This window comes from Enoplosus armatus, chromosome 4 (genome assembly GCF_043641665.1).
Source record: "Enoplosus armatus isolate fEnoArm2 chromosome 4, fEnoArm2.hap1, whole genome shotgun sequence".
In the NCBI taxonomy this organism is placed as follows: domain Eukaryota; kingdom Metazoa; phylum Chordata; class Actinopteri; order Centrarchiformes; family Enoplosidae; genus Enoplosus; species Enoplosus armatus.
In genome coordinates, this window is record NC_092183.1 from 17,742,481 (window position 1) to 17,767,281 (window position 24,801).

The 24,801-nt window shown below is 41.4% G+C and overlaps 2 protein-coding genes across 2 annotated transcripts; one reads left to right on the top strand and one right to left on the bottom strand.

Annotated features, from left to right (window-relative positions):
* Positions 1-190: 190 nt before the first annotated feature.
* bco2l (beta-carotene 15, 15-dioxygenase 2, like) lies at positions 191-6,725 on the bottom strand. The gene is made up of 10 exons (XM_070904173.1): positions 6,513-6,725; positions 5,920-6,033; positions 5,695-5,797; positions 4,962-5,102; positions 3,200-3,360; positions 2,620-2,790; positions 1,857-1,994; positions 894-1,076; positions 605-715; positions 191-307 (listed from the first exon to the last, which is right to left on the bottom strand). The coding sequence occupies exons 1-10, from the start codon at positions 6,708-6,710 to the stop codon at positions 191-193; spliced, it is 1,437 nt and encodes a 478-aa protein (XP_070760274.1). The 5' UTR covers positions 6,711-6,725.
* Positions 6,726-13,688: 6,963 nt separating this feature from the next.
* Positions 13,689-16,573, top strand: ela3l (elastase 3 like). Its single transcript, XM_070903549.1, has 8 exons — positions 13,689-13,728; positions 13,933-14,021; positions 14,239-14,336; positions 14,697-14,825; positions 15,295-15,431; positions 15,760-15,905; positions 16,288-16,440; positions 16,556-16,573. Exons 1-8 carry the CDS (start codon positions 13,689-13,691, stop codon positions 16,571-16,573), a joined length of 810 nt encoding a protein of 269 aa, XP_070759650.1.
* Positions 16,574-24,801: the final 8,228 nt, after the last annotated feature.

The following is a 24,801-nucleotide window of genomic DNA, read 5'->3' on the forward strand; positions in this document are numbered from 1 at the left end:
TGACTGTAATGGCAGCACACACTGAGGACATGCACCTATTCCTATCACAAACATCCTTCTTTCTTTTACATTTCACATATTTTACAGGCAATGACATTGACAGAGATATTCTGTTCTGTGGAACAGAACTGGTTGCTGGTTGCTGGTTCAGTTTCAGCAATTTGCCACAGAGCTGCAAACAGCGGCACATCTAGCCCATCTCGTTAAACACGCCGTGGGTCCCGTACGGGATATTGACAGGGACCTCTGCTCGGCCCAGCTCAGTGAAGGTCTTGGCATCGAGAACGAGTAGGAAAGTACTTTTCTCCTGGAAACAGAAACAGGGGAGATTAAATATGTTATGTAAAGAATAAGGTCACCCTTCTGACAATGATGATAGTGAAAGTATTAAACCATTTGTCTTCTCCATGCATAGTAAAAAAGATATATGTATGGTCAGGTCACACAAAAATATATACAAAGTCTGCTTTAAGACTGACTGTTGTTATGTATCTTTTTTATTTATATTTCTCACAATGCAGTGCCAAAGTACACTGTTATAATCTAATGTCAATATCATTCAAAGCAACGTTGTTTGTGTTTTTTTTTGCCGTTGTTAACTTACTTCTCTGGGTGTGATGATAACTGACAAGACCACTCCATCATCTTCTTCAGTAGCTTTGGGCGAAGCAACAAAGACAGGCTCAGACGGGTACAAGCCGGGATAACGCCACACCTAGACAGGGAAGATTACATAAACACCCCTTTACTCTGAGCTGTTTCATGTTATAAAACCAACTCCCAACCTGCTGCCCTCAGTGATAGAGAAACAGCAGCAGAAATAACTTTGATGTGATAATACCCGGCCCAGCTAACAATGAGGTCTCCCTAAGTAGTCTTTGATTGATAGAGACCTTAAGCTCCTTGGTGTGGACATCCATCTTGAGCAGGGAGTCGCTGAAGACGTGTCCAAAGCCACAGGAGTAGAAGTAGCGGTAAGGTCTGCCGTTGTACTGCTCATAGTTGATCTGAGGGAACTCAAGGCCACCGTACTGCAGTAGCTCGTCGTCGTGAAGCTCCTCATGGGTCATGTAAACCTGCAGGGTCACAGGAGAAAGTCAGGAGTTTCCTCACATCAGTGCAACTTTAACATTTTAGCCAAAAAAAGGTGCCCAGTTAATGCACACCAACAGACCTGATTTACTGTACACTGCTAAGCTGTGAGGGTTAGAATGGATACTGCATTATTCTCTAAAACAAGTAAATGGATATCTGCACAAGGACCAGAGCATTCGTTTCAAACCTTAGCTAAGACTAAATTAATTTATATTCTTTTAGATTTTACTTTAAAAATGTATGTACCTTCAATTGCGATTACAAACCCATCATGTTGTATTCGTCTTCAGTGCAAAGCAGCACTTTCAAAGCTGTTTTTCAGCCGTCACATATACATAACACCACTCTCACTGAGAACTAAGACTGAGGACAGTGTCACTGAGGTAGTCATGACAACTAAAACATCACACTTCCTTTCAACATTTCAGCTTTATTCAGCCATAAGAAAATGTTGGACAGTGTGTGTGTGTGTGTGGGCCACACATAAGCTGTTAAATGGCATGTTCAGCCGTATGGTGGACTCTCGCTTTGACATCATATTTATCTGCTGTAAGTCATGAAATTACTATCTTGCAGAAAGCACCTTCAGTGTCTCGTCATGCTGGATAATTGCACAGAGTGCGTGGGAGTGAATTGGCTGTATTCATCATGATTATAGGCCTCATACTTTACTGGATTCCAGTAAAACCGGACTGAGTGTAATGTACAGTTAAACATACTTTATATGCAGAATGGCCGTACTGCACTCTGATTAATCCTACCTCTCCTGCTTTTGTCTTCTTTGCTGTGGCTTTATAGTTATGCAGAGTGACAAGGTTTTGGTCCAAAGGAGTTTGTTCGTCCACAGTCAGGGGTAGGACGTATCTCCTTGGGAGGTTTCTGCACAACGAGTTGTAAAACTGCCAAATTAAATCAGACAGACATGGAGAACTGTGAGTGTGGCTCCCTTAACTGAAAGGTGCAATGCAATCTCAGGAACAATCACACCCAAACAGATACGAAATATTGACACAAAATCAGGTTCTTGCATGGCAGAAATATTGTTTGGAGACATTTTAATATCATTTTTAGGTTTTGATTAAAGTAACACACACCACATTTGAAATCGCAGTTATTTCAAAAGCTTATAGCATCAGAAACTGAAAAAAAAAGAGAACGTCAGATACAACTTAACTATCTCTGCGCAAGAGACAGACTTTTCTAATAATTGTAAACGAGAAAGAGAGAGATGACCTTGGTGAAAAAAAGATGGCCCTTACACATAAAACCACGAAAACAACTCTAAATCCTTGCTGTTCATGTTTTATATTTTTTGTGGACATTGTTTAAAGTAAGTAAAAACTGGGTGGATGGATGAATTTAAGGTAATGTTGAGAATGCAAAATAGCTGAACAACGGTAGAAATAGAGACACCATTGTCTGAAAAACATGTGAAATTGTGGAAATTGTTTGGTAAAAGCCAGCACTTAAATCTGAGCTGCTCTCTGATAACAAACCAATTAAGGCATTTTCGATTGTGCGTACCTTGTCCATTTCCTCTCCGCTGCCTCTACGGAGGTTCTCAAGTGTGAAGTCTCCAATGACCTCACCATCGTCCCCACAGCACATGTCCATAACCAAGAACCCGTTTTCTTCAAAAGCATTGATCTGATGCAGTGTGAACATGGGTGCTGCGCGGTACTTCACTTCACTCTCCTGTTGGACAGTCAGGAAAATATGAACAAAATAATAAATGGTTATAAAGGAGTTCCTGTGTTGGTTTCAACATCTGAGGGCAAGCGCTCTCGCCTGCACTGCTGTTATTGTGTTGCACCTTCACATTATGAAAGTGTGATATTGTATGCTTAATAGGTATGCTGTGTAATGAGATGAGAAAATTGAGAGTAACAATGTACCAGAAAAGGCTACACCATCAGAGTGTGACTTCATCAAAATAAATAAGGAAAAAACTTCACCATGCGTGAAGAGATTAGCTTGCAGCTTTCCTTTTGTGTTCTGACTATTCAGCAAACGGGTGTGTGTGTGTGTGTGTGTTTCCTACTTTCCTACACTTTTTTGTATGAAGTAAGTCTGCTGCTGTGCCAGTAAGCTAATCTTAACCCACCTTGCCAGTGTGCCTGTTGACCAAGTGGAAGATGGTTTCATACTGAGGCTCCCAGGTCATGACTTTATGAAAGCTCTTTCCCTGGATTCTGTACAGCATGAACTTCAGCAGGTCCAGCTTGATTGGCTGCTCAATGAACACAATGTAGTTCTCCGACATGACTGGAGAGGGAGGGCAAACACAGGAGAAAATACATGTGTTAATCAAACACACAATTGACAGTTCAATCAATTCAATTCAAACTTTATTTCAGACTCAGGGTCCAGACAAAAGACAGGACATTACATAGAATAAATTACATACAAGAGATACAAGACATATCTTATTAATCATATTTTCATGCATATGTTGCAATGCTGATTCTAGTTTCGGTTTTTGCAATGGCCCACTCAAAACTATTTTCATACAATAATACAGCATTATTGTAAGGCCATGTGACCTGTCAACATGATATCAGTGGTGACTGTGAATCAAATATGAAAAAAAAAATGGTAGGGCATTTATGTCTGCATGTACACTGAAAATGACTTTCTAAGTGGCCCCATATTGTTTAATTGGACCAGTAATGGACAGTTTGTCATGAAACTCTTTTTCTGAAGTCCTCTGCCTTCTTGCAAGAGGCCACATCCACTGCTTCTCCACTTTTGGCCAGTCAGTTTGCTAAATAAATCTTTCTTGCCTCAGTACCAACCTTTCCTGACACTTCGGACAAAAATATTGTGCTAGCAGATAAACACGTGGAATGGGGGCTAAATATAACCCCCCCCCCCCCACATCTACTGTAACTCTACTGACAGAAGTAATTATGTGGCGCCTTGTATAACCCGTACAATGTTCCACCATTTGCCAGATTTCTTGGTGCCAGACAGTCTGGCAGAGCAAGGTGGTCCATATACTGAGATATAATCAACATCATGTTAGATGGGGCAGAGCAATGAAGTCGTGCTTGCATTGGCTGATTAGCATAAGCGCAATGCGTCATTACCAACGACTTCAGCAACTGCCTGACTAGCTAACATCCAATCATATTCATACAGGTGGACTATGTGGCCATTACAACCTGACTTTTCTCACTTTTACACTACTGTCAATGCCAATGCTGTCGCAGCTCCTTAAACCACCCCAACCTCCACATTGTGTACTGAGCTTTTGATACTGAGATCTAATATTTGTGTATTTTTTTATTAGGGGGATTAGTTCTCCCAGGGGAGCCTTGTTCCTGCTGGGATTCTTTGAGCTCCCTCAAAGAGCAAAGTCCATTCCACCAAATCTAACTGTATACTCAGATGATATAAATGATCAGTTCTTGAAGTGTCTCTGAGTGAAATATAGACATAGAACAGTAAAAACTGATCTACAAGCAAATGCTATTATGCAAATGATTTGCATCTTGGTAACGGGGTTCTCGGAGTTAAGCCATGGACGAAACTACAGCAAAAAGTGTGAGAGAAAGTGTATACTTCTGTGTGCAAGTTAGAGGCAGAATTATAGACAGAGAGAGATAGCGAAAGCTGAACAGAAAGACAAAGGAGCTGTGATTGACAAAAAGAAGCAGGACAAGACTAGGATTCAAATGAGTAATTAATAAGAGCACGAAAAAAAACTGAGATGCTCACTTTCGGTGAAGTAGACTCACCCTGTCAGCGCAGGCAAAAAAACAAAATCTCTCTTCTATTCAGTAATTCCACGTCAGTATACATCCAGCATGCAGACTACTTAAAGAAGGTGTAGCCTGTCGGTTATACTGCAGGGTGTTTCTCACCAAAGCTGTGGTAATAAGAAGGTTTCCTGGGTTCAGACGCACGGATGGAGCAGATCACTTTGGCTCCATTCAGGTCTGCAGAGTCCTCCGTTGCTGCCTTCTCGTCAGGAGGAGGCACACGGATGATGTTGTAGAAGAAACCTGAGGAGGTCAAAAAAACAAATTATGTTGTTCAGTATTTGTTAGGATGGATATACATACATATACATATACATATATTTAAAGGTCCCGTATTATTCTCATTTCAGCTCTATATTTTTATTCTGGGACTCCACTATAGTAGCTTTGCATGATTCACAGTTCATCAGTTATTTATCAGTTATTTGTCTTATACTGTGCCTTCATGCAGCCCCTCAGTTCACCCTCTGTCTGAAACAAGCCGCTTTAGACAAACTGAACAACCTCCAAAAACTTGAAGGGTAGTCTTGAGCAGAGCGGTCCTGTAACTTAGACAGACTGAGCAGGTGGATGAGGGTCCCTGTACTGTGTGTGTGCTGTGCCTGGAGCAGATGACCTGCTCCTTTAAAGGCACAGTGTCTGAATACGGGCTGTGTGCATTTCTCCGTGGACTGAACGTTTGGATTCTTCCACAGTATTTATATAGCACCTAGACTGGCTTTATAATCAAACATGGAAATCACACTTTCTACAATATGGGACCTTTACAAAGGACATATATGGTTGGGTAGGTAGACAGGAGGGAAGGAAGGAAGCATGAGTGAAGGGAGGTTACCACTTTTGCCATAGGAGTTGCCCATGTTGTACGTGGCCCCCTCACGGTCATAGTGTGGGTGAGCTGTAGCTGAGTTGACAGCGATGTATTGACTCCAGTCCACCTTAAATGGACAGCATCGTCATCTTTGTTATCCTCATCATCATTATCAACAGCCAATTTTCCTTGTCTTTACCCTCTGACTGTTTATCAGCATTAGCATTCAAAATTGTTATACTGACTCACCTTCTCCTTGGTCTCCAGGCTCTGTGGATCTACTCGTCTCATGTAGTTAGTTTCTGTGCTGACATAATAGTCTCCCTTGTACTTGACAAAGTTCACACTGGCGTTATCTGTGGCCTCTGTTCACACATACAGATATCAGGGACTTAAATATAGCACTTTAGGAAAATCCACAGTCCTCACAGATATCATTGGAAACTTCCTTAGTTTTTCAGAATTTTTATGTCATGCTTCAGATTGATCTTACCCTCACACACACATACACACACACACACACACACACACACACACACACACACACACACACACACGCACACACATACAAATATTGACTTGTGTTCCCTTTACCTCAATAAAAACATAATATAATGTAACACCAGCTTTCATTAGGCTGCAAAAGCAATATACAATACAGCACATAGTCAAGGGCTGACTGTTTTTCTGTGACTTTGCCTCCTGTAATCTGGAACAGGTGCCTTGTTACCCATATGCACAAATGAGTTGAAAAGTGCAATAATGCATTTGGCACTGCTGGTGCTACATTATGCTGCACTGAAGTGGATTACACATGGGAATATGCAATATGTAAAGAAGACACACATACTAGGAATCTGAAAGCGTGAAAAGAAGCGTGCAAAGATGTTCTTGCAGGGATCAGGCATGGCTAATGTCCCGAACTCTGACACCACAATGCGGTCCTTCTCCGAGTTGCGGACGTATGAGTCACTCCGCAGGAATCGGCTGCTGTAGGTGACATTGCCTTCACAGATGTGGAACCGGTGCATCATGGCCATGCCGTCAAACCAGTGGGTGTACCTGAGGGAGGAAAGACAATTAATTTCTCACCTTGGGTGTTTTTGTAAGACAAAGTAGAGAGAGTGATGTGAGCACTGTAACACAGTGAATACAGTGAGAAATACTCATCATTTGGGGATTCCATTTTTTGTTAAATATCGACAAGGAAAACGTTAATTTCTTCAACCACATGAGGACTTAAGGACTTAGGAATTATGGAGCATTTGTCACAGGTGAAGGAAAAATATGTCCTTGTGTTGCTCAGTATGTGGCATCTTAAACAACATGGTTGTGTCTTCATATAATTCACTGAAGTGTATTCTGAACAATGCCAATAAAGCTCACTTAATTTAAGTAATACTTGTACTCTTTATGTATAACTTTTGGCAGTTTTATTTGTCAAATACCTGTCTTTCCCAAATTCAAACTTCCCAGGGCCATTCCTCAGGAAGCTCCCATTGATCCAGGTTGGAAATGTTCCCTTGATGGTGGTGGGGATGGGATCAGGGGTTTCCTCCACAGAACAAACCAGAGGCGCCACGCTCTCCAGCCCCTCAGTCTGCGGACATCGCTGCCTGCTGGAAACTGAGAGAGGAGAGAAGAAGAGGGTCAGTGAATAGCTGCTTTTTGAGTGGACAGTAAAATCTATGGAGATAAAGCAGAGAGCATATTTAGATACAATCATGATAGCATGCAGTACTCAAGCAGCAGCTGAACTCTTGGCCCCACACCTTTCCCAGCTCTCTCTCTCTCACACATGCACATACACACACAAACACACATACATACTAGGTGTGGTGCTGTGAACCATTTATAGCTTTGGAACTTTGAACGAGTGTGAATAAGAACGTGATGTAAGATCCTCCAGAAAACCACTTGTTAGCACATAGCAGTTGGCTGTAACTCAACAATTCACGCTTGCAGGCTGGCGTTGTCAGTGTGGCCTGTAGTAATAATAACACTAACACTCATTTTGAGACAATTGTGTTATAAACAAACAGTATGTCACACTATATGGTTCTTCACACCTCTGCAGCTGCATTTTAAGCTATCAACACTCAAATCAAGCAATCAAACTATACAAATGATTAGAAAATGGTTTAGTGAGGAAAAACATAATCTCCTCTGTGGTAGGAGACATTATGTAACATAACAGCTCCTGCTTGTGCGATCTTATGGCTGTCTGGGGTCATGCACTGTGAATGACACCTGCACTATCTACTGTCTTATCTGTTATCCAATAACCAATTCTCGTTCATTACCTCACATCTCCGCACATAATGGAAATTGTAAAATATATATATGAGAGTTATGTGATTAACAAAAGCAAATCATCGCGGTTCAATACAGAGCCCCATGCTGAGCTCAGGTTACAATATCAGAGTTTTTTGACTGCGTGAATTGTTATTGCAACCAATCAGCAGAGCCAGAATTTCGTTCTCTCCCATGACTCTAGTTCAACAGACAATAAAAACGAGAATGTGCAATAGAGAGATAACCGCTGTAGGCTTTAACAATCTCTTACAATGTTGACTTTGTGAGTTTTGATTGTGATTACTGCAGCATTGCAAATGATGCCTGAATGTGTGCTGTCATTTTTTAGGTGGGGGACATTTCATGTAGTTTCCTACTGCTGCATTCAAAATCAAGTCTCTTGAAAACAAAACAGCGACATTGATGAGCCCAGAACTGCTATGGATAATAGCTTCAGGTATTGCTTTTTTTTTATCTTTCACTTTTGGATAATCACAATTGCAACAGTACTTTATTTCTAACAGCCATTGCTTTGACGAATTGTTTTCCTCACGGCACCAACAGCATGTCAGTGTTCGCGGGAATGACCTTGTTGGAATTATCTGTCATATTCCTGCACATCTTTTTAATTTCTGTTCTTTTCATTTTTACTGTGCAAGGACCTGTCAGACACGTCTTGTTAAGTTAAAAAGCTGAGAATGACTAAAAGCTCTTAATGAGACATTGTGCATATTCTTTCACCAGCTCTGATTCAACAGCATACCTTGGAGCAGCAACAATAGAAAATGCCAACATGTCCTATTATAAGTGCAGCAACAAAATACCAGTATGACTAAACCACATTATCTAAATGCACATCTCTGTGCGCATGTGTGGAACTCAATGGAAGATGTTTTACATTAGATGCTATTGTCCCCATTTTAAAAGGGGATGCAAGATACAGTGATGTCTATGCTTAATTATACTACAGTCAGTCATGCCCCCACAAAATAAATGATAAAATCAACAAGCAAAAGTACCCCTCTTTTGAAAATTATGACCAGTACTATCTTTGTTGTCATTCATTCATCCCAAACACAACAAAGCAAACATCTTTACCTTTGCTTCACATTCATATTTTAAATAAATGATGAATGAAATCAATCTGCTAGAATAAAATATTGAATCTATAGTTCAGTCTAAATTCATTCTTCGATTGTTTTGGCTACACATCTGAGAGCGGTGTCTACTCACTGCTGTGTGTCTGGGGCTCTGTGGTCTTGGACATGGCTGGTCGTTCTGCGGATTAGATCAGACAAACAGAGGATTTATATGAGCCCTGAGGAAAACCTTTGAACCTTTGGTCCCTTGCCTTGCTAAGCAATCCCAAGCACTATTGAACAGTACAGTGCAGTGTTGACTACATCATTAAACCAGTGACAAAAGTGATAAGATCATATCTTCATGATGCAGGTCACTGTTTGCATCATGTGACATAATACATTAGTGTAGATTTCTTAAGGATAGCAAACAAAAAACTATGTTTGCCATATTTTTCCTACATATATTCTGGAAGAAAATGAATTAATTGATTGAATCATTATGCCATACACAAAGGCCCAACATCTGCGCCATACAGTCATTATTATATTATGTTATGTTATTATTATCAATATTTACATACTGTACACAATTATGTCTGTGTAAATGACCTTTAGATTATATACAGCACTTAGTCCTCGTAGTCTGTGCACATTTGCTGCTTTTATCTAATCTCACTATACATTGTCTAGTTTCATGCTGTTTAAAAGGTTGCGTGTGTCTGCAATCAGGGTTCCAACACATTTCTGCTGAATCAAATCACATAAAATGTCCATGATTACTGTAAATATTACATGTGACAGCAGCATTTCTATGCCAAAACTGATGCATCAGTATCTTCAGCCCTGTGCAGTCTAAGTAAGTGATCAAAGGCAACTTTGTAAAATACTTAACTGCTGTAAAAAAAAAAAATAAAATAAAATGAAAATAAATAAATAAATAAATATATACACACACATGAACAAAGCTAATGAGGATTTTTTGTCAAAGACCACTCGGTGTTAATTGGCCATGAAATATTCTGTCAGGGTGTCCAATTCTGATAAGCACTATTTTCAAGTTCCATGACATAGCATGCTTGAGTACCCCTGCAGAGAAAAAACAGGCAGCCAAGATCTGAAATAGTTGTGGCCGTTCCAAAACCAATTTACTATGAATAACTGCAGATATGTGTGTGTAACTGTAAGACATGTGCAGTCAAATATACACATGAATGACAAATTAAGCTATCGAAAAAGGCAGAACGGATATTTTCCAGTGAAAACAGGAACATGAAGTGACTGTAAACTACTGGTACATGTGCATACGAGGCACAAACAGCAAATCAAATAAATAATACATTCAAGCAGTAAGCAGCTCTAAACTATAGCACTGTGTGTGGTGAGACAGGCTGCACCCAGTCCCACTACTCCCCTGCTACTCTTTCCCACTCATCATGAAAGAAATGGAAACCTGGCAAGTACGTACAAGACCTGTAAGAGGACCAGTTGAGTCATGGTGTGCTTATGAGATTTAATTAAATCAGTAGTTCCCAACCTGGGAGTTTCTAAGGAATGCCAAAAATGTTCAGAAGCACTGAATTAAAACTGCAGTAAACAAAGACATCAAAATGAAATAAACATGCGCCAACAATCAAAACGCGAAGGCAGGGAAAGCCTTCTGTTAACATCAGCAGGAAGAAAAATGATAAAAGCAAATCAGCAGCAGACAGCCGATGCTTGGATTTACTTCAGCCCTCCGGCTCAAAACAAACTGCCTGTGGCAAAAAAGGCAGCCACTGGAAAATACAGCTGTATATTTAAGTTTAACAATGTGGACATTAGTGGGCTCAGAATGGGCTAAACATTAGACTACTGCTACAAACCAAAAGATCCACCACACTGTGCATAAACATACTGTACCAGTGGTGGTGTTGTTGATACAATGTTGTTGATGCAAGGGAAATGAGTTAAAAACCACACAGCTGACTGCAGCCAATAGCACCGACATGTCACAATAATGTTTATACATTATTGCAAAATCTTTCTCCTTTGGACCACATGGGGAATGTCATTGACCAGCGCATGTTTACTGCCTCAAAGTGATATAAACCAACCATAAACCTCACACAGAGTGTCATTCAGGGTTCAGCTGCTGCTCTGATAGGGAAAACAGGCTGAAGTGTACCTGTTAACAAACCCCCAAGGGGGGGTTGATGAGGTGTTCTGCTTTGCTCAGCCATGAAACTAGCAAGCTTCATCTCACATCACGACAAACTGCATCCGACCGCATATAAACATATCTCGGTCGTAAGGAGCAGGTTTTGGAGATCAGAGGTTTTGAACTCTCTAGGTATTTCAGGTCAGGTTCATATGTTTTGCTGCAAAAACTACATCAACTGAGGTCACTTCTTAATCTATTTTCTTTGTTTCTGTATCAATTCAGCACGCACCTCAGCTCATCATCTTCTCTATCTCATTGTCATCTGACCACTATCAAATTGCTGATGCACCGTTTGTTGTTGGTTAGTTTGCATGCGTGGCTGGCGTAGATGTAGATGGCATGCTTCCTCCTAGGATGCTCTCTTGTTCTCAAAAAACGCCAAAAAACTTATTTCAGATATGCTAACCCATTTACTTTCAAAACTATAACAAAAGTACATTTCTCATAAAAAAAAACACTCCACCTTCACCTGCGTACGGTCAAACACCATTGACCTCCCTGTGCGTCAGCATCTCACAGAAATAGGCTACTGTGGCTACCCACAGCGCCGGTCAATGGCTACCATTGAAATGGCTCCAACACAAATTAATGAATACAAGAGGTTTAATCAGAAAATGGGAAAGGCAGGCATCTATTGTGGACACTGGCCTGTAATAGGTTTAACAATGTTTTACACATTTGAAGAGTAATTTTAATAAACTTTCAATTAACTGCATATCAGCTCACACACGACAGGGATGCATGCACACGTACGCTAGTACACATAGACAGACACACACACACACACACACACACACACACACACACACACAGGCCAAGTAGGTCTCAGCTCCTTTTGTCGCTGTTGTCGCCTTTCAAGTTTTTTTTCATCCCGTCAAATCTGTAAACTAAAGATGGGTAGCTCTAACCCAACTTTAAAAAACAACACTGTTTTTTAGATTCAGCAGATATCCGTGGTGTATGAAGGCCTCTTAGTATCCTTTTCAAAGTCAGAAAAGTCGAAGTTTTGTCTGACCTCCTTTCCTTAGATTGAGGATTGACTCTCAAAATGACTCACTTTTCAAAGCTTGGACCTGGTTTCTTGCAGCAAACCGACACAAAATGTGGCATTGAATTTTTCTCTTTTGTAAAAGAATGTAATTCAATTTGATGTCTAAACAGATAAATTGTCCCATCTAGTGGTGAACTAGGAAATGAAATGGTAAATGAACAATACGTCCAGTCTGCCGTCTGAGGTAGTCTGACAGATTTGCTTTTTTAGTTGTTTCTGAAAGCACAGTGTTTATTGACAGAGGTCAGCGAGGGACGACGCTCCTGTAAGAGCCTAATGAATGTTTGGCCTTAACGACCTGATTCTGTCTAAGCTGATGTCAGGATCTCTCATTAGAAACACCTTGAAGACACATACAAGCATTTTGTGTTCAAATAGGTACTATTCTTCACCATCTTTTCTACTGACTCTACCTGTTTACTGCACCACAACACATAACCTTTATTGTGCCATGTAATATTACCCAAGTAGCCTTTGACAGATTTACAATGTCTGCACGCTGAGTCACCTCAGGCCAGCAAACTCTGGCACTTTTTATACCTCAGGAGTTGTTTCTGTGTCCTCCAGGTCTCATAACATATTCAAGTTCTATTCATTCAAGACATTATTACAACCTCATGATACACTGGGTCAGTGTTTTAGACATTTTACAACAGCAAATTAACAACATAGAATAATATGGAGAATGCTTGAATGTGAAACATGTTGAGTGATGTGTTTGGTCATACATATGGTCATACAATATGTCTCACATTCCTGCCACTGCAGAATTCACTGCAGAACCATGTATGTTGTGAGATGTCAAAAAGATTGTAGTGTAGCTGTCGATATTTTCCACCAGTGACACCATCTGTTTCTCATTGTCCTGGTTATTTATCATAGTAATGCCTCCTAGTTTGATTTCTGTGTTACATTTCAGAGAAAACAGGCCAGTACCAATAATCCAGATGTTGGCTTCCCATGCTGTTATGCAAGCGTTTAATTCCAGGTTTCAGGGAAGAGACTATGTGTCATGGAAAGGAGTAAAGTTAAAAAGCAGAATATGATGTGGAGGTCGTCTGGTGTGTGTCTCCAGCATTAACAAACATACACATACTATGCATGCATACATGTGAAACCTCTTGAATACACATATCCTATGCATAGTCACCGAACATGCATGGTAATTCTACATGAAGGTCATGAGAAATGTTCCCGAAAACACACCTGTGTGATTTCTCAGCCACCCAGTCGCACTGACCCTCGTTGCCATTGGTCCATCTTCATCCTTGGAGGCCGTGACAAACCAATAGGAGTGTGTGTTGCCGCATTCGGAGCGGGTGTTGCCTGTGGTGGAAAGTTTAAAAGAGAGAGTGTGTCCTGCTGTCCCTCAGCAGAAGCATCAATCAACATGATCCCCATTGTGTTGGCCTCAGTGTTCATTGCTAGCGGTAAGAACATCTGGCATTCTCTAATTCTGTGTCTAATTGTTTCTGTGTGTTTGCAAGTTTTTTGTGAGTGAGTGTGTGTGCCTATTATCGCACAGGGAGCTAACACTGTGCAATTCTTTATTGAAAAGAAAAATGATTTGTTTCATTGTTCTCCTGTCTCACGAACATGTCCATCACACTCATTTCTATCTCCTCCTCGTCCAGCCCTTGGGTGCGGCACCCCACCCATTGAGCCCCTGACTTCCCGTGTGGTCAATGGAGTAGATGCCAAGCCCCACAGCTGGCCCTGGCAGGTATGCTAATATGTGCACATCTGTCAATGTTTTTATATTTACTGGCAATCCTTATGGATCCAGCATCTGCTTATTAGATGCCAGACCCCGTGGCTATTGAATATTCCGTAATGAAATGGTTGCTTTTGAATTAGATCAGGAAACTATGCCATCCATCTATACATCCACAACCTGCTTCTTACTGTATCCTTGTGTGTTGTCCTTTTTTCGTCTCCAGATCTCTCTGCAGTATGAAAGGGATGGTGTGTGGAGGCACACTTGTGGGGGATCTCTGATCGCTGCCAACTGGGTCATGACTGCTGCTCACTGCATCAAGTACGAGCAGCAGAGGAACATAAACACACAAACACAAAAACACAACCACCAATGCCCCCATCTACAAGTCACACACACACAGATCTTCTGTTAAATTTACTGTACTTATTCTGGACCCTAAACCCTATTTAACCCACATTGAAATGAAGATTGAGCAAGTCATGAACTCCCAAGTTTTTAAACCCAGATGTCACACTGAAAAAAAAAGTACATTCAAGGTCATCTGGGCCACTGCCAAGTTCAAATCCTCCTCTTGCCACCACATTTAATCATCAATTTGAGCTCATCAAATTATTCAAGACTGCACTAAATCTTCTGTCTGGTTTAGCATTCTCCTCAACAGTCTGTTCTCTCCCCCAGCACCAAGCTCTCCTACAGGGTGTTTGTGGGCAAACACAACCTGGTGGAAGAAGAGGCTGGCTCCAAGGCAATCCTGCCTGAGAAGATCATTGTCCATGAGAAATGGAACCCCATCTTTGTGGCCCTCGGGTAAGACAAGCACCACTGTACAGTACAAAGAGCAGTCTGAGTCACCTGCTGCGACACACAGTACATCATAATCCCATCTGTTCTGTGTCGAGGTGACAAAGTGGGCTGAGGCTCAAATTCCATTTATTCACTTAGGTCCAGCACATACCTTCGACACAAGTTCTCCATCTTCATGCATCTCATATTTCTAATGTTTGTTCACCTTCATATTATGCACCTGTACTTTCAATTAGAAAGATAAGATTAGCCATTGAGTTGAGTTATTTGTATGTACACACATGATAACAAAAAGAGAGAATGGAAAAATACAGATTGCACTTGTTCTCGTGATGTTTCTTTCTCTCTCCTTCTTTTCTGGCTCTGGAGGAAGATTTTAAATAGCTTGTCAGTACGACCACCTGCCTAAGCTTCTCTCTCTCTCTCTCTCTCTCTCTCTTTCTCTCTCTCTCTCTCTCTGTCTTTCTTGCAGTAACGACATTGCCATGATCAAGCTGTCAGAGTCTGTAACTTTGAGTGACCAGGTGCAGTTGGCATGTGTCCCTCCTGCTGGCACTCTGCTGTCCAACCTCTACCCCTGCTACATCACTGGATGGGGCAGGCTGTACAGTAAGTCACTGTTTGTGGAAGGCTGGGCTGTGTTTATGTCTCATTGTATTTTTTTCTCTCAGCTTAGCATCTCTGCAATGTCTCCATGTTACTGTCCTTTGAGATGTGTGAGAGTGTGTGGTCAGGGTTACTCAAGGAAACCTCCAAAGTTGGGATGGAAATCACACGCATGAGATTTCAGCTGCAACTTTTTTGGGGAAGGATTACTCTTAAATTGAAAATTTGGGTTGGACTGTGAATTTGGCGCTTGGGGAAATGCTGTAAAGCAGATTTGAGAGACAGCTAGTGTATGTGGATGATGGTAATAGACTCTGCCTGTGTGTTTTAGCCGGAGGCCCCATAGCTGATAAGCTGCAGCAGGCTTTGATGCCTGTGGCTGACCATGCCACCTGCTCCCAGCCTGACTGGTGGGGTATCGCTGTCAGGACCAGCATGGTGTGCGCTGGTGGGGATGGAGTTGTGGGTGGATGCAACGTAAGTTTGTACTCTGTGTGAGTGTGCATGAGGGCAGAGAAAATTATTTTCATTTATGTGTTTTTAGCTATTTCTTTTTTTTTCTCTAAAAAATTGTTATATTTACATCGTAAAGCTTTGACAATGCTGCACTTAGTTATTACAGTGAAGCAGATTTGTTCAAATAAAAATGTCCAAGGAATTAGAGGGGAGAATCTCTTTTTTCATCACACTCATGTGTTGTCTAGCTGCCAAGGAACACAACTATGTTTCTTGTGTCTCTGTTTACACTTGGTGAAACAGTGATTCTTGTTGTGATTCTCATAGTTGTGCATTGCCAGTCTACCAGTACCTCCACCAAATGAATAAAACATAAGCCCTCCTCCTTTTTTTCTGTGTCCAGGGAGACTCTGGCGGCCCTCTGAACTGTAAGAACACCGAGGGCTCCTGGGAGGTCCATGGCATTGCCAGTTTTGTCTCCGGCCTTGGCTGCAACTATGTGAAGAAACCCACTGTCTTCACCAGAGTGTCTGCTTTCAATGACTGGATGGACCAGGTAAGGGACACGCAGATTTAAATTCTGATGTGAAGGAGCTCTTCCAGTTGGCTAACAGTAAATGCTGTTTCCTTGTTTCATGTTTTAGCTAATGACTGAATATTTGTGTTTTCAGGTTATGATGAACAACTAAAGAAGATGAAGTGTCAATAAAAAAAAGACCCAGAAAATTTTGTCTTGTGTGCCATGTGTGTGTTGGGATATCCCCCACATTTAGCAGACTCTCACATCCAGATGAAGAGGGAATGAATCCTGCACGTCATTAAGCTATACTAACTGATTCTGCGCTTTCCTATGAGGCTGGTTAGAAGTGGAAACAATATCAACAATTGTCCAGCAGGTGTCCTCATGCACTCATGATATGAAATTGGTTTTGACAGCTTTCCAACGCAGGATACAGTGCAGAATGACCAATGTTTCTGCCTGGAAAACAGCTCCAATAAACAGATGAGACACACTGCAAATAGCTCACATAAAACAAGCAGGTGATTCAGACTAAATCGTCCATCTACAATATGTCAAATAACACCAAGTTGGATATTGGATGATGAGAGGGAATGGTGTTTGAGCCGTTATGAAATAGACCCTTCATATAAAATATGAATCTAATATTCCTGCTTGAAACTGACCCGGTTTGTCCTTGTGCCCTCTCAACAGGAGGGATTTATGAAAACCATAATGCTCATCCGGGGAGTCTATCTTTCCTCATGATAACGCTCTGAAAATGAAGAAGGCCAGAATGGCAAAGTTGAGATTAACACTTGTGTCCTTTTCCCTCCTCGCTGTGATGAGATGGGGATGAGAGAGTAGTGGGGTGGGGGAAAGAAATTAAATTGCCTCTCACTTCTTTCTTTTTTTTATCTCCCTCTTTCTGCTTTCTCTCTGTCACATTTGCAAGACTCACACGCAGACACACACTCTGATAAGTTTTGACAGGGTAATGGAGGTGTGCGAGCGTCTTCATTGACATGAGAGGCAGTGATCAGACATGACACGTCCTGCAAAAGCAAGTAATAATGACTGTGTGTGTGTGAGTGTGTGTGTGTGTGCCTGCGTGCATGTGTGTGTGTCTGTATATTAAGAGCAGACAGAGGAAGAGGCAGAAAATTTTACTGTGTGTCCATGATTCTCTATATTTGAGTGCATTTCTCTGATATGATGAATCATTCTTCTGAAGCAGCTTTCTCTGGGGTATCAGCCTGTGATCAGTGATAACTATCCCATCTAAGCTCTTGTGTAGGCTACAGCACCAGCGCTGCTCCCTGACTAATTCAGTCTGATTTGGATGAAAAATGAAAGTATCCACAAATATTGCCTGTCTACATTTGAAGTGCACCCATAAAAATAAACCCATACAGTATTTAAAAGCACTTTATTTTGTTACAGTGCACAGTACTGACAATGTAACACTGAATGAAAGTGGAAGAATTTAACACTGACTACAGTAATTCATCACAATGTAATAAAATAACCAGGTTAAAATGTAATTGAACCTTTTTATGTGCCTGACAATGTCATGACATCATCCCAACTATTACAGAGGAGTAAAACATATTCACTAAAATCATTATATTGACTAATAATGTAATAACTTGTAATAATAAGGTGGATGCAATAACTGAAGTTATAGCATTAAAATCACAGTTTCAAACCAAATGTTTCCGGATTGATTACATTTTTGGCTCATTTAGTACACAGTACCTCTCGAAGTATTTCTAATAGGCCGATGTGCACCAGTGCAGCACATTGATTAAACTGCTGCTCTCTGGATCTGTTCCCCTGCAAAACTTTTTTTCCCTCAGGCCGTTAAGGAGGGTGAGAATGAGGCCTCAAAAGAATGCTTTGTCTATGCCTGAACTCTGTGGGTCAGGGTACCCGACTCCCCATCACACACACACACACACACACACACACAAACAAAGAGAGGGACACTGAGGGAGCCCAGCCGTATCCCCCAGGGACACCCTGTTGTTGTGCTTAATACCAATGAGAAAGAGAGGAGGCAACAAGTTTTATGTTTGTGCAGCTGCTATTCGGCTTCATGCAACTTGTAGGTGTACTAAGCAGGAAAGAAGGCTTGTAATTCACTGCAGCTCTGCCTGTGTGAACGCCAAAATGCCCTTAATGCTGTGCAGTTTAGAATGTGCCATATATCTGCGAGGATCAAGGGAGAATCACAGTATTGTTAGTGTTTATGAGTGCATCCCACATCTCTCTCCACGTGTCTTTCTTTTCCAGGCTGAATGATACCATGTTCTTTTGTGTCTTGTTACATCTCTCTCTTACTTTTACTTTTACTGACTGTTTGGGTTGTTGCAATGACCTTCTGTGCAAAAGTGTTGACCGTGGGATCTTCACATGAGGTGTGAGAGGAAAAGCGCTTGATGGGATGTTCCAAGATCGTCTTTGTATAAATAGCTCAGTAGTAACAGGCTGGGAGAGGGAGAGAGGGAGGGCTGGGTTGAGGAGGGGGGGGGGGTTGATGAGCAGCCATACAGACAGCAGCATCTCCGCTCTGTCGCCCTGCGCCTGTCAGCAGTCACTGGGAACCGGTCGCGACTCCCCCGGCTTGACTTCATTAACAGTCCGGTGCTGACCACCCTGGCAAACGGCGGAGAGTTTGCTGACCTACTTCGAGACAAAAGTCCCCGCGTCGCAAACTATTGGGTGAAGTTGCTGAAGATCGGCGTTCATTCAAAACTGCAGATCAACGCGTTTCGCAGCTGAGGCGGAGGGGAGGACACAAAAGTAGCCCACTAAACGCATGGACACCGGACACCAGAGGGAGGGAGTAGGTAGGCTGTTGTTTGAAAGAGATGTATGTGCTTGAAGCGATGTTTCAAGTAGAAACAGCGAGCAAAATATCGAATTAGAAACAAATGCCAGCCAGCCATTTGTGGAGGTTTTATCACAAAAGTAAAAACAAAAGTAATTTCCGGATGTGATAACGAAATGTCTTATTAGACCCATGTAGGCAGATCATTAACAATGTATCTGTGCTCAGGTGCTATTAATAGTGTCAGCATTCAACACTGTTGATTCCCACAGTGAAGTTGTGGCCATGCAGCTGATGTTGTCATATGAGCTGGGGACTGAGGGGGGCAGTTCAGTCACATGATGATTCTGATAGTCCGCTGCAAGGTGATGCATTACGCACAAGCCTGTTTTCCATGTGGTCACCGCAGGCACAAGCCTGTGAGTGTGGTCGTATGCCTGTACGCAGTGTCCATTGGGTCTGCCCCTGTAAGCAAGCATTTTTTGGTGCATGTAGGTTAGTATTTGCATGCATTTTCATGAGATTGTTTGCATGTGTACACAAAAGGCCTTTATACTGGTCAATAGCACCATTCACAAAACACACAAATGCGAGCACAAGCACACACTCAAGCTGTTGCACCATTTCCTGCCACAGCCACAGAGCCATTACTCAACTGATAGACTGTAGTTATCTGTGTGTTGACTGTGGCCTCAGGGAGTGTGTTTGTGTGTTGTGGGTCAGTCATGTGCCGTTCTGATCTTTGAACCTTTCAATCTCCCAAAACGAACATTCGATCATTCAAACTTCTGAAACAGTTAAGTGACTTTCTGACACATTGTGTTGCGAAGGAAGTTCAAACTCAGAGCAGTCATGGGGTTCAGATGGACAACCAAATATAACCAAATATCTTTTACTTATCAAGAGCAGCGATGCTCTGTGTCAGAATCCAAATCCACAAAGAAAAGCAGCTCTCTTTTTGTGTAATAACAGGACCCACAAACATTTTAGCACCCCGAGTGTGCAAATGTAACATAATCCCAGTTGAAACTTTTATTCTTATTTGGTTTGTGTATGTTCTGTTTGAATACATCTGCGTTCTTCCATTGTGGTAATATGAACCACGATCATATAGTTTGGGATACATGGGTTATGAAAATGTGTTATAATTGGTGATAATAAATAACTAGTGTGACTGCTGTGTTTTCTGGTTATACGCACCACTGATGAGATCAATATGAGCATGCAAGCAGTCCTCTGTTTCAGTACATTGCTCACACTCATTTGATTTCTCTCTCCAGCACACACACCCTGTCACATGTCTCTGTCATCTACACACATTCCTCGCTTTTGCTCTAATTGAAATTGTAAACTGGATACGCTACAATTAGTGTCAACTGACTTTTGTGGGAAAAAGTTCCTCGGGATGTTTTGGAAACATTCCGCAAAGCAGTGAGGGCAGTTTTATTGACAGTAATCCCACTTAGCGATTATGAGGATTTCCCCCACAGTGATGCCACCAGCACCCTGAGAGGGTCCCATCTGGTGCAAACAGAGACGACTTCATGCGTTGGAGAGCAGATCAAATGCATCACTGCCACCTACTCTGACTAGGAGCGATCTATCCTTATTTGGCTTGGTCATAAAATGCCTATAAAGGGAAGGATAACTTTGAAATGAGTTCTCCGCAGCAAGCTCGAACCATTGCAGTATTGCCCTCAGTTGGAGAGAGGAGGAAATGTGCAGTCTCATTAGAAATGCATTAGAGGGAAGGGAGAGACGTATAGAAGCGAGGAGATGAGCTCGAGTTTTTATCTGTTAAACTCTGAGAGGGAAAATATTCACACTCTCCTACTCATGCTTGAACCAACTTCTCTCTCTCTGTCAGTCTCTCTCTCTCTCTCTCTCTCTCTCACACAGACACACACACACACACCAGTACACCTAAGTGACCCATTTAATATCAGCCGCAAAACTGGCAACCATATTCCCACATGATCCTCCTGAAAAACACATTACTGCTGAAACTCATTCAAAATAATTCAGCGAGAAAAAGTGCTTACTGGCACCTTCTTTATCAGTTTAATAACTTCATCGCTCTCTGCCTGTGTAAAGGAAACAAGAGCGAAAAAGGATGTTGCAACACAGAACTGTAGCCGAAAGGCACTTTTCTTGTCCTGTAATATTCTCGTATCCACAGATTATTATACAGAACAAAGTCCCTAGAATACTTTTCTGACACTTTTCTTGTACATAACAAGTACTGAGATATTATAATAACACTCCATGTAGCTTTATTAGGAACCCTTGTAATGCTCTGTATTTGACACTGCTTCAGCCATTCATGCAGATACTGGGCATAGGGTACGTAGGTTGTCCCATATATAGCGTCAGCAGCGATAAAGCCACCTTGCACTAATGACTAGCTTGTCAGAGAGAAAGTAATCTTTACTGAGCTGACCTCACTAGTGGACTAGCAGGGCCACGTGACAGGCAGGTTAACTGTGGCCAAGTATGCCAATGTGTGTGTGTGGGCACGGGGCGTGTGCTGGGAAAATAAATTCAGTATGTTCATGTGATGCATTTTATTTCCTTTCAGGGAGAGTCTGTGGAGTTGAGGTGACCAACCTGGCATCGTTTGCCGGCCTCAGACCCACCTCTGATGTGTGATGTGACCACACTGAGTCTGGATGCTGCTGTCCAGTCGACCATGGAGCACGATCTGCGGATGGGCCTGTCTGTGTGGGCTATTGTGGCCATCGTTTGTAACTCCGTGGTAGGCGTCCTCACCCTCATCCTCTTTGTCATCCTCTACAAGGCCTGCAAGGTGCCTTCACACCAAGAGAAAGTGCCAGCTTTCACAGCAGAACCGGAGCAGAAGAAGGCTGAACAGAAGTACCTGCTGACTGCAGCCTGATTATGACTTGAAGAGGAGGACCTGAGATGTAGACAGAATTCAACTCTGTCGATCTAGCAGAGGTCAAACATTGGGCTACAGAGTGTAAGAAGACCAGCTGGACTCATCTTCTACATTTCTCTTCCTCTTCAACCACTCTTGTCATTATTTTCACTTAGTAACTCCTTTTGTTTTACATTCTGTTCACATTTCTCCACCATCAGCCCCTCATCTAAACTAGTCAGTGGAGCTCAGAGTGAGCTAACTGCGTTAAGAGTTGAGGCAAGACCAACAACAACAACAAGCGGGCCCAATCCTCTTATCTCTGCTGTGCGTCGCTGGGACTGTCCATCTGTCAGTCTGTTTGCTTTGCTCTACACATACAGACCATGATCTCCGCCTCTACTCCATTATTTTTCATCCTTCCGTATGACGTGGAGGAGAAACAGCCAAAACACAGGATTGTCGCGAGAAAGTTTGGGGTGATGGGGTTGGTCGAGAGTCACAGTAACATGTTAGAGGTAAAGAGAAAAGGTAACTGTAGCTCAGCTTGGTGTTTACCAGCTGCAGCACTAATGATGGCAACGACAGAGACGACAAGTAGAAACCAAAAGCCTGAAAGAGTCAGGAAAAAGAGAGATGCTGCTGGAGAAAGTGTGTGAGAGTCAAGACAGGGCGGAGAAGGAGACAGACTACGATAAAGGGCAGATATTTGGTGGGAATGATAAAGTGCAAGGGCAAGATTCGGAGAGGGGATGCTTTGATGTGTTGTTTACAGAAAGGGAGCTTGAGGCCTTCTGTCTGACAGTCTCCCTGTTTGACACGCAAGTCTGTGCTTCCACCGATCCGACTCCCACGGGATTAAAAGCAACAGCAAAAATGTTACCCGTGTCCCGGTGTGCCTCTCTTTCATTTCATGTGAGCTCCTCTAAAAGACTGAGTAAGATATTTATAGAGAGCCTTCACCAGAAATGACAGAATGACTAAACACTCACAGTCTCACAGTAACGAATAGATATTGTATTTATTGTGGTGAATGTACAGCAGCTAACACACTAACTGTGTGATATCAATATAGAGAGATGGGATGCACCAGTGTGACAAGCCAATCATAACTGTATCTCCACTTCATCAGAACAAGTGTTCCATACCTGTATATGTTTTTGTCTTGTATATTAGATACAGTTTGTATTAATGAGAGGGCTCTTCTCAGACATGCTTTATTTTGAGTTTGAGAAACAACAGTTGAAATCTAATCTCAGGTATGAGTTAACTTTCTTTTAGTCTAATAAAACAAGAATATGCTGATTTGATTTTTTTGTGCAGCATTTTCTGTCCTACTTAATTTGTGGTATATCTCCGTGCAACTTGCATGTTGTGATGAACAGTAATTTGAAATGACCACTTGTTTAATTGATTAGTCGGTTAAAATAAATTAAGATATGTTTTGTATTTGATGGATTAAATCACAATTAAGTTGCAACTTCTTATATGTGAACTTTTCCTTTCAAATCAATGTAAATTGAATAACTTGTTTTTTTACGCTGTTGATCAGACAAAAAATAGAACTTTGAAGGGACTTGCAGTGGTCATTTGTCAATTTCTTTTATTTTTATGGATTCAATTATCAATCAAAGAATAACTGATCTTTTGATGCAGCCCTCCACTTTTTTCAGAATAGCTATTGTTCCACTGTGGTAATCGCCATTGTGCTCTATGCCTTGTTTATTTTCTCCTGACACAATAAAAATGATTTACTCTTGTTTATAACTAATGTGGTGTGTGGTAGTGTTAATGGCCCTCGCAACTTCTTGAATTGAAATAACAGTTGGCTTCAGCTTCCTGCAATGAAGTAATCAATGTGGAACATATTGAACTCAGCAGTGACCAACATCCTGTTTTTAGTCAACTGCCATGTAATCTTTGTCTGGTAACCACGATCCAGCATCATTGTAAGGGGGAACATCTGAGTGTCAACTGCTGCTGTTGTTTTCTTTGAGTGACAAACAGCAGAGTTTAACTGATTTCAGTCAGTACTTACAGTAAGAGCAACTTTAGGTACTTTGTACTTTTTAGGTACTTGTACTTAGTATTTCCATGTTATGCTATACTTAGTACTTCTACTCCACTATATTTCAGAGCAATTTATTTGACAGTTATAGTTACTAGTTACTTTACAGATTGTGACTTAAATTTGTCTCATCAAATATAATACATTGTGGTAGATTAAACTACCCAAAAGAATATAAAATAAATAAGAGTAGTTCCACCTTGACCAGCTACATCATACATCATATAATAATCTGTTAGAATGATAAGAAAGGCCCATTCTGCCTGCATACTGAGTTCTTATTACTATTACTTTGCTGATAATATCTCCATACTATTAGTCTACTTAAGTAATATTTACTTAAGTAGACTTTTTACTTGTAATAGTGTAATTGTAATCCAGGATACTTGTCCTTGTAAATGTAATGCATCTGGATACTTCTTTCACCACTTCATAAAGGCAGGAGATTGTTTTCTGTTTTCACTGATTTCATTTGGTTTAGGGTCCCATGGAGGTGAACTACTACAGTCATTGTGATTGATCACAGATCTTATGAGATGAGATAAAGAACTGTGTAATATTATTTGTTTACAGTAGATATGTATCTGCTGCGTGTTTGACAGAAACAGAGAGTTTGAATACATGTACAGATGTGTAAAA

What these genes read in the sequence shown, in the direction of transcription:
- ela3l (XM_070903549.1), top strand. Translation starts at nt 13,689, where the DNA reads ATGATCCCCATTGTGTTGGCCTCAGTGTTCATTGCTAGCG. An exon ending in CTCAGTGTTCATTGCTAGCG is followed by an intron (nt 13,729 to 13,932) that starts GTAAGAACATCT and finishes CTCCTCGTCCAG; the next exon opens with CCCTTGGGTGCGGCACCCCA. An exon ending in GAGTTGTGGGTGGATGCAAC is followed by an intron (nt 15,906 to 16,287) that starts GTAAGTTTGTAC and finishes TTCTGTGTCCAG; the next exon opens with GGAGACTCTGGCGGCCCTCT.
- bco2l (XM_070904173.1), bottom strand. Translation starts at nt 6,710, where the DNA reads ATGGCCATGATGCACCGGTTCCACATCTGTGAAGGCAATGTCACCTAC. An exon ending in GCCTGGAGACCAAGGAGAAG is followed by an intron (nt 5,798 to 5,919) that starts GTGAGTCAGTAT and finishes TGTCCATTTAAG; the next exon opens with GTGGACTGGAGTCAATACAT. An exon ending in AGAAGACAAAAGCAGGAGAG is followed by an intron (nt 1,077 to 1,856) that starts GTAGGATTAATC and finishes GTGACCCTGCAG; the next exon opens with GTTTACATGACCCATGAGGA.